The sequence below is a fragment of the Phacochoerus africanus genome, chromosome 1 (genome assembly GCF_016906955.1).
Source record: "Phacochoerus africanus isolate WHEZ1 chromosome 1, ROS_Pafr_v1, whole genome shotgun sequence".
NCBI classification, from domain to species: Eukaryota; Metazoa; Chordata; class Mammalia; order Artiodactyla; family Suidae; genus Phacochoerus; species Phacochoerus africanus.
The window spans coordinates 202321695-202331784 of NC_062544.1; the positions used below are offsets into that span (position 1 = coordinate 202321695).

Consider the following 10090-nt stretch of genomic DNA (forward strand, 5'->3'; position numbering starts at 1 on the left):
GAATGTATAAAGAAGATGTGGTACATATACACAATGGACTATTACTCAGCCATAAAAAAGAATGAAATAATGCCATTTGCAGTGATATGGATGGACCTAGAGATTATCATACTAAGCAAAATAAATCAGAAAGACAACTACCATATGATATCACTTATATTTGGAATCTAAAATATGACACAAATGAATTTATCTATGAAACAGAAACAGAACTTATCTCTCTCACAGACATGGAGAACAGACTTGTGATTGCCAAGAGGAAGGGGGTGGGGCAGGGCTGGATTAGTAGTTTGGGATTAGCAGCCTATTATAGAAAGAATGGATAAGCAAGGTCCTTCTGTATAGCACAGGGAACTATATTCAATATCCTGTGATAAACCATAATGGAAAAGAAAATAAAAAGTAATATATTTATGTATAAAACTGAATCACTTTGCTGGACACCAGAAACTAACACAACATTGTAAATGAACTATACTTCAATTTAAAAATTAAAAATAGTAGTTCCCATTGTGGTTCAGTGTAAATGAATTTGACTAGCATCCAAGAGGATTCTGGGTTTAATCCCTGGCCTTGCTCAGTGGGTTAAGGATCTAGCTTTGCTATAAGCTGTGGTGTAGGTCACAGACAAGGCTCAGATCTTGCATTGCTGTGGCTGTGGTACATCACAGCAGCTATAGGTCTGATTCAGCCCCTAGCCTGGGAACCTCCATATGCCGAGGCTATAGCCCTAAAAATAAATAAATAAATAAATAAATAAATAAATAAATAAAATTTCAGAATATGAAGTTGGTTACAAAAAAGGAGGCCCCCTTCAATTTTTTTTTTTTGAAAGATAGCAGTAGGGTTAAAATAAGTGCATGTGCCACCTAAAGGCAATGGCAGTCATTTTCTGCCTTTTCTGTGGCATGCTATATGCCAGAGGGATATAAACAGTATGAGGAGGCCATTAACACTGCTCCAGTAACTTGATATTTTTTTATTCCTCTTCTCAAAACTGATTTGTCCAAATACTTTTGGAGATCAGATTCAGGTCTAGTTAGGACATGGGATGGAGCAGTCCTCCATGATATTCTGTTGTCACCAGGGGCGCCTGCTAGAGAGATGGCTGATGCCACCTGACACATGAATTATTCAAAGCCAGGGCTTGAGGTGTGGCCTGTGGTCTTTTAAGGTCCACAGCATCACTAAGTCCCCAGAGAAGAGCCAAGGAGAGGGAGATGGAAAGAGGCTGGCTCCATGGGGAAGGATTCTTCCTCTGCCTCATTCTCCACCTGCTGCATCAAGGTAAGATGGGATGAGAGCAGGAGCACAGCATACATATAACTTCTGAGAAACAGGGAAACCAAGCTAATTTTTGTGATTTCTAGACAGTCAATGACTAGGTATTCATTTCGGTAAAAATGGAAACTCATGATGCAGACAGCTTTGTAGCTCTTTCTAGACTCCTAACCCTTCGTTGACTCTTCTCTTTAGCTATTTCTCCACCCTCCCTGCTGCTATGGGCCGCTTCTCTTTCCCCATGTTATTCTCTCTCCAGGCATATAACCTACTTCATGGTTTTTTAGTATTAACTGATGTTGAGAAGAAAAATCTTTCTCAGTTCTTTTAAGCAAAGGAAACGCAGCAGGGAAGATGCTAAGGGGAAGGAGGTGGAGGAGAAGATCTACCATGAAAGAGGGAAACTATCAGGACAATTTTTCCAATCTAGAGTACTTTCTTCTTCACTACTGAGAGTAAGCAATGAGGGTTAGGACAACATCAGAGACAAATAAAAAGAGACTCTAACAGAAGATGTTACCACATACATTTTCTGTTTCTGCTCCACAAAGTATGGTAAGAAAAGAGTTGGATATAAGATGGGTATCAAGGGACTCTTTCTAAGATCTTCTCAGTGGTGATGACCCCTGAATTTTAGAAGAGAAAAATCACAGCACATAGCAGACACACAGCATTCAATTGAGAAACTGAGTTCTTTCCCACGTATTTTTCACTACCTGCATGATTATTTCTCTCGTCATTAATTCATGATCATCTATGCCCTGTTCATAGAGTGAGGAAGAAACTGTGATTGCAAACTCTGTCACTGACATTCACCCGAATGGCCCAAGGACAGAAGCGTGTGGTGAGATTATTAAGAATATAGCAGGACACTAAAAAGTGGTGGTCAGAGCTGAGTTTGCATACAGATTTGGACAAGCTTTGCATGCAGAGAAAGACAATGGAATTGAGGATGGAGCCCGGACTCAGTTCACAATAGCCACTCCCACCATTTGCCTACCACCGCACCTCAAGCTCCCAGGCCAGGAAGGAGGAATCCACATGCTTCTCCCAAGCCCCCTGCCATCTCTGTGCAGAAATACTCCCCAGGCCCCAGCCCTGGCACTCTTCTCACAGTCTCTGCTCTCCACAGGAAGAGGAGGCACATTCCCCATCAATTGCTCAGGCTTTGACCAGCATGGGGTGGATCCTGCTGCCTTCCAAGCAGTATTTGACAGAAAGGCTTTCCGTCCAGTCACCAACTTCAGCATCCCCACTCATGTCAACATCTCCTTCACCTTGTCTGCCATCCTGGAAGTGGTGAGTCCTGATCCAACTCTGTAATGGTCTAATGGTGAGAAGTGAGTCCCCTAACTGGATTTTGTAAAATTAAGAGCTCAGTCTATGGGGTGGGGAGGCATGTCAGGGAATGCTACAGTGACATCACTCCAGGTAAAAGCTGTCCTTTTTTGTGACTACTCCACAATACACTGAATCCCAATGGACCCTCATACTGGTGCTTTCACTTACATTTCCCATGTACCCTGGATTATTTGACCTACATTTTTCAGGAGCTTATGATTAAAAATCATAATTGCTACACAGAACAGCCTTGGAAATGAGTACGAGGTGGGTGGTGGCATTGGACCTGACTTCTCAAAGTAAATGACCCTGGATAAAAATTGTTTTTCCATTGCTTATTTGCTGTACGGTAGAAAGCTGACAGAACACTGTAAACCAATTATAATGAAAAAAATAAAAATCACTTAAAAAATTGTTTCTCCAGGATGCACAGCTTCAACTGATGACATCATTCCTGTGGCTAAATATGGTACGGCAGACTCAGTTTCCCCTTTGCTCTGGAACCTCCCTTATTCCACTCCAGGGTCTAACTTTGCAGATTAAAATGGATAAGCCTAAGGATACCCACAAATTAGACAAGTTCAAACAGAGTCAGACCAACAATGAAAACATACCCCCCCCCCCGATCATTCTGCCACTTTAGGAGGGCAGAGATGGGGCTCAAGAGCAGGTGGCATAAATGAAGATTATGGAAGCCCATACTTAAGGCGCTCCATCCCAGGGAATCCAAGTCCAAGCTCAAGGTCTCCCTTGAGAGCATGGAGGGAGAAATGGAAGCGAGGAAAACTTTGTTAGTGACATTGTGACAGCTGTCGCCAAAGAGGGAGTGGGAAAGTAAAGACATGAGCAAAAAAGGGATGTAAAGTGCAGGAGACAGAGGAACCCTACAACTAGTTCCCATCCGCTGTTTGTCCCACACCACGGTCTCCTCTAGGTCTGGTACAACCCATTCATCAGGTGGAACCCAGAGGAATGTGGGGGCATCAAGAAGCTCAGCATAGCAACTGAGAACCTATGGCTCCCAGATATCTTCATCGAAGAGTTGTGAGTATTAGCGCTGAAAAAAGCAAAAAGGAAGCCATATCTCCAGGCAAGGGCGTGATGTAACCAGAAGGGGCCACACCAAGACTCAACTTAGAAAGAAGCAGCATCTGAAACCCCTAGAACGTGGTGACAGGTGGAAGAGGGGAGTCACAAGAGTGGGGCTGGAGCATAGGAATGCGGTGACCTGAGAGAGAAAGAAGGCCAAGTCTGATGGGGATCCCACAACACCCACCTCCCTGTCCTCCTCACATACAGCATGGACATGGATCAGACACCTCCAGGTCTCATGGCTTATGTCAACAGTGATGGCCACATCAAATACAGTAAGCCAATGCGCATGGTCAGCATCTGCAAACTGGACATCTTCTACTTCCCCTTTGATGAACAGAACTGCACGCTCACCTTCGGCTCTTTCATCTACACAGGTGAGTGAAGTTCATACATTGGCAGGCAGAGACAGGGGTTTGTTTTTTTTTATTTATTTATTTATTTATTTATTTATTTATTTATTTATTTATTTATTTATTTATTGTCTTTTTGCCTTTTCTAAGGCTGCTCCTGCAGCATATGGAGGTTCCCAGGCTAGGGGTCTAATCAGAGCTGTAGCTGCCAGCCTACGCCAGAGCCACAGCAATGCAGGATCCGAGCCATGTCTGCAACTTACACCACAGCTCACAGATCCTTAACCCACTGAGCAAGGCCAAGAATCAAACCCGCGACCTCATGGTTCCTAGTTGGATTTGTTAACCACTGAGCCACAACGGGAACTCCAGAGACAGGGTTTTGAGAGAGGAGGACAGAAAGCTGGGAACAGGATGGGAGTCTCACTGAAAGGGGTGGTAGAAGGTGAGTGGTAAGGAATCCCGCAGTCTGAGCAAAGGGGCTGGAAGCACTGGGAGCGGCTGAGTTGTATGGATCTCCTTTGCAGTGGAGAACATGGTCCTGGGCATGGAGAAGGACGTGCGGGAGATTTCAAAAACATCGCAGAATGTCGTTTGGAGCAAAGGGGAGTGGGTACTTCAGGGTATCCATCAAAGGATGAAGATGATGACTGTTGGCACCAACGAGTACAACCAAATCGTCTTCTATGTGAGCTCAGGGGCCCGGATTGGGACGTTTTCCTAAGATGTGTGGCATATGTCCTCCACTGGAATGTAAGCTCTCTCACTAGAAAATAAGCTCCATGGGGGCAGGGATTGTCATCACTTTTTTCACTGATAAATCTGCAGTACCTAGAACAGTACCTGGCTCTCAGTACATAGTGGATCCTCTCTGAAGAGGAAACAAAGCTCCCATAGCAGTGATTTATAATAAGCATGAAACTCCCCGCTACCCTCCATCCCCAGGTCTATCAGAACTGTCTGGGGGGCAGGAATTTTTATATTTATTTTTAAAAAGAGGTGGTGGAAAAAATTAAATTAAAAATGAGGGAGTTCCTATTGTGGCTCAGTGGTAACAAACCCGACTAGTACCCATGACAATGTGGGTTCGATCCCTGGCTCTGCTCAGTGGGTTAAGGATCTAGTGTTGCAGTGATCTGTGGTGTAGGTCACAAGTGTGGATCGGATCTGGCATTGCTGTGGCTGTGGCGTAGGCCGGCAGTTGTAGTTCCAATTTGACCTCTAGCAGGAATTTCCATGTGCCACAGTTGCGGTCCTAAAAAAAAAAAAAAAGAAGAAGAAGAAAGAAAAAGAAATGAAATTTAAAATGAGGTGGTGGAAAAGTTATAAAACGCTGTCTTAAGGATATTATGATTCCAAATCCTGGTGACCTCAAAATATCTGCTCTGTCTTGTTTCCTCCCTGCTACTGGTTTTGAATGTCCACCAGCAAAATCACTAGAGATTAGACCTTGATGAGGAAAGCAGCAGAAATATAACACATGATATCAGGAATCTGGTTCCTCAATTCTGCTAAGAGCACATCGGTAGGAATAAATATTTAGGTAGAGAAAGTTGACACTTTCGACCAAGAAGGAATGAGATCCATTTCAGTCGTAAGCAGCATAGTAGAATCAACCCTGCAAAGGCAGAGTGGTGACTAGGATGGCTTTGCTGGAGAGGGAGGGCAGTGAAAGGCCCCTGAGATAATGTTTCCTTCCAGAATGTGTGCTCTGGGACAAATCTCAACTCTTGCTCTTAACTGGCTTGGCAGCCTCCCAGCCTACTTCTCACTTCTCCTCCTCTCCCCACAAGGTGGCCATAAGACGCAGACCCACCCTCTATGTCATAAACCTTCTGGTGCCCAGTAGCTTTCTGGTGGCCATCGATGCCCTCAGCTTCTACCTGCCGGCAGAAAGCGAGAACCGTGCCCCATTCAAGATAACACTCCTCCTGGGCTACAACGTCTTCCTGCTCATGATGAACGACCTACTCCCCATCAGTGGCACCCCCCTCATCAGTATGGCCCCCACCCCACTGTTGGAAGAGGGGGGAGGAGGCAGGGCAGGGGGCTGAACTGGCTAGATCTGCAGAGGCAGCTAAGACAGAGGGAGAAAGCGGTCATCTTGGAAAGGGCTCGCTGTGTGAGACAGAAGAAGGGAGGCTTGGAGGGTCCTCTGAACCTGACTCCCTCAGGTGTGCTCCTTCCACCCAGGTGTCTACTTCGCCCTGTGTCTGTCACTGATGGTGGTCAGCCTGCTGGAGACCATCTTCATCACCTACCTGCTGCACCTGGCCACCACCCAGCCCCCACCCCTGCCCCGCTGGCTCCATTCCCTGCTTCTGCACCGCACCAGCCCAAGGAAATGCTGCCCCGTGGTTGCACCCCAAAGGGGAAACTCGGGTCAGAGCCTCGGTCCCGCCCACTTGCCTGGTGAGGGAAGCCTGCACGGCCCACACTCCCTCCTCCGTCCCCTCCAATTCCCTGCCCCCGCCTCCGTCCCTGCCCCCACACCTCCCCAGCTGACCTTGGCCGCCCACAGCTGAGTCTCTGTCTCTGCAGGCACAAAGGAGCCCGTGGAGCTGGTGGGGAAGGGGCCGGGTCCCAGAGAGGCAGAACTAAGTGGGTGCCCTGGGTCAGCAAGCACCCAGCCAGAAGATGAGGCTCAGAAGCAGCACCTGGTCAGCCTGTGGGTGCAGTGCAGCCACATGATGGACTCCCTGCTCTTCCGCCTCTACCTGCTCTTCTTGGCCACCTCCATTACCACGGTCATCGTCCTCTGGAACACCTAGGGAGATGCCCACCTGAGAGCTCCAGGCAAGAGCTTCTCTTTTCTCCAGGAAACAGCCAGGCCCTCACACCTACCCAAATCCTGTCTTACAGACTTGACAACGCCTTGCTTTCAACCTGGTCTTCCTGTGCAGTTTCAGACAAGACCTGATGGGTTCCTGTGCCCTCATGAGTGAAGTCCTTGCTCCTGCATGCCATCTACTCCCCTCAGCCCTCCCAACCGTCCTGCCTGCCTGGCTCCTCAGGATTCAGGTTCCTGGAATACTTCCGTGATTGAATCTCCTCCAATAAACCCCTTTGCAGAAGGCATTGGTTCATCCCTGCATTATATTATAGTACCAAAAACCTTGAGGTTGAGAAACTTTGCAGAAAGTTTGCAGAAACTTTACATTACCAAAGTAAGAAGGATTTTCTTGTTTTTTAAATCTATTAAACAATATGAGAAAGTGGGGAGAGGAGAGAGAAGGGGGCAAAATCTATTACAAGGAATTACAATAAAATAGGGATTCACCTAAATTATCACAAATTATCCTGGATTTAAGCTTCAGCAATTAATAATATGCCAGAAACAGGCATCTCTTGTTTAAAGAGTGAAGCATTTTGTCTCAGCCTGACATATGACTCATTCATCATTAAGTACTTAAAGTGTTAACATAATTCTAAATTCTGCTGTCTGTGCTGCAATTAGAGTTGATCCATCCTTTTTTTATTTTTTTAAGCTTTTAAAAAATGTTTTTAAATGTATATTGGAGTATAATTAATTTATAATGTGTTGATTTCAGGTGTATGACAGCAATTACATATCCATATATCTATCCTTTTTCAGATTCTTTTCCCATATAGGTAATAAAATCTTTTTTAATGTTTTTTTTATTTCTCCAATACATTATTTTTTTTTCTACTGCACAGCAAGGTGACCCAGTTACACACACATGTACACATTCTTTTTTCTCACATTATGATCCATCCTTAATCATACTAAGAAAAGAACCCTGGGCCAAGGAAAGCACATTTGAAAATGGCACCTGCTTTATTTGGGAGTAATACAAATGCCCCCACGTAAACTGGAGAATTCCTCTCCTTATCAACTGCCTCATCATTTGAAAGTCTGTATCTATTGGCCCATCATTTCCAATAGCTTCCTGGGGGGAGGTGAAGGCCTCACTGTATCGCATGAGACCTGTGGTATGATTTGCTGGACACAGGTTCAGAAAAGCACAGACTCAAGATCAACTCAATTACAACTTGAACACAATCTTTGTGGGATCTCAGTGCCCAGACCAGGGATGGAACCTGGGCCGCAGCAGTGAAAGCGCCAATTCCTAACCACAAGACCATCAGGGAAGTTCCCACAATCTTTCATTTTTCACAACCGTTTCTTTTCCTTTCTTTACTTTACTACTTTCTATCTGAAGCCTAAATTTCCCAGGTCATAACAGGGTAGTGGGAAAAAAAGAGAGTCATAATATTGTTTACTAAACTCTCTTTTCTGGGTTCCTCTTCTCCACTGCTCTTCCTCAAATGTCTTTGGCTTCCTCTGGTCACTGTAGATGCTCCAAGGGTTGCAAGGCTACCAATGTCCACTAGAAGTATGGCTGCTGGTGGTGCGGGCCTGAGGTCCTACCCCGATATTCATTGCAGAGCTTCTGCCCCCTCAGAGCCCAAGCCTCTGGAGGGCTGAACTCTCAGTACACATGTTCCCAGGTCGGGGCTGAGTCACCAGGACCAGATGTCATTTGCTCTTTCCATGCAGTCCGAAGTCCACAGGAATCTGGGCATACCGAAGCAGAAATACCCTGCTCTACTCTGAATGGCTCCTTTCACTCAAGTCTTCCAACGAAACTTATGTCCCTTAATTCTCCTTTTATTTTGCTCTGCCTTTTTTTTTTTTTTTTTTTTTTCTTTTTACAGCCGCAGCCTGTGGAAGTTCCCAGGCCAGGGGTCAAATTGGAGCTGCAGCTGTCAGCCTACGTCACAGCCACAGCAACATGTGATCCTTAACCCACTGAGTGAGGCCAGGGATTGAACCTACATCCTCATGGACACTATATCGGATTTTTAACCCACTGAGCCACAACAGGAACTCCCAATTTTCTTTTTTTACATTTCAGGAAAGTCTTTGGCTCTTCAGTTTCTAGAAGCTTGTCAAGCACTCCTCTCGGCATCACCAGCCCTCCAGGCATGTCCAAGATCTAGTATATACACAATCTAGGCTTAAAACAGGAGCCCTGATAGTCATCTAAATTAGCGTGTCGTTATTATTTAGGGCATCTGTTATTATTTTGGCAGTTCCTCAACTCACAGCTTCTACAAAATGGGCCTTTAGAAAGAACACAGTATAGTAATAATAACAACCAACATTGATTATTAATATATGGCAGGCACTTTTCTAAGTGCTTTATATAAATACGCACATTTAATCCTTACAGTAACCCTATGACGTAGGATCTAGAGATCCACAAATACCTTGGAGCCAAATGCAGAATTTTTCAGATTTTAAAAAGGTAACAGGAGTTCCCCTTTGGCTCAGTGGAAATGAATCCAACTAGTATCCATGAGGACGCAGGTTTGATCCCTGGCCTTGCTTAGTGGATTAAGGATCCAGCATTGCCATGAGTTATGGTGTAGGTTACAGACATGGCTCAGATCTGGCCTTGCTGTGGCTGTGGTGTAGGCCAGCAGCTGTAGCTCCAATTCAACCCCTTGCCCAGGAACTTCCATACGCCATGGGTATGGCTCTAAAAAAAGCAAAAAAATTAAAAATTTTTTTAAATAAAAAAATTTTAAGATAACAATCATGCATGTACTATATATTACTAATACCCCAAGCTGAGTATGGAGTAGCACCCTCTACTCAAACACAATATTTCTGCGGAAAAAACCTACGAATATTCACACCAGGTAGCAAAAATGAAATTACGAATAGTCTCACATCAACTCAGGGCAGGTTTGCCACCGAATAACTTACAAAAAATCATTTGGTTTTCAAAGCCCTTTAGGTTCTAGAACTATGGTTTTGTATTACTATCCTCATTTTATATATTCAAATAAATGAGGAAATGAAGCACAGAAACGTGCAGTGACAGCCACTGAGCTGTCTCCCAAGTTTCCACAGTTAGTTAGGTGACAAAGCTGAGGTTTGAACTGACTCTAGACATGAGTCAGCTGACTCTAGACATGGCACTGAGCCTCTGCCACATGGCCCCTGAGACGGGGGATGAAACCAGACAGGTTCTCCATGAGTCCCATGTTGA

At 44.9% G+C, this 10090-nt stretch overlaps 1 protein-coding gene across 1 annotated transcript; it reads left to right on the forward strand.

The window, feature by feature from the left end:
• The first annotated feature begins 1220 nt into the window (after nt 1-1220).
• Nucleotides 1221-7123, forward strand: LOC125112881 (5-hydroxytryptamine receptor 3D-like). Its single transcript, XM_047755349.1, is given in 10 exon segments — nt 1221-1278; nt 3039-3105; nt 3580-3666; nt 3922-3957; nt 3959-4100; nt 4595-4661; nt 4664-4755; nt 5861-6070; nt 6242-6479; nt 6609-7123. Coding segments are annotated over 10 exon segments (1227 nt in total). The 3' UTR covers nt 6839-7123.
• The last annotated feature ends 2967 nt before the right edge of the window (nt 7124-10090 follow it).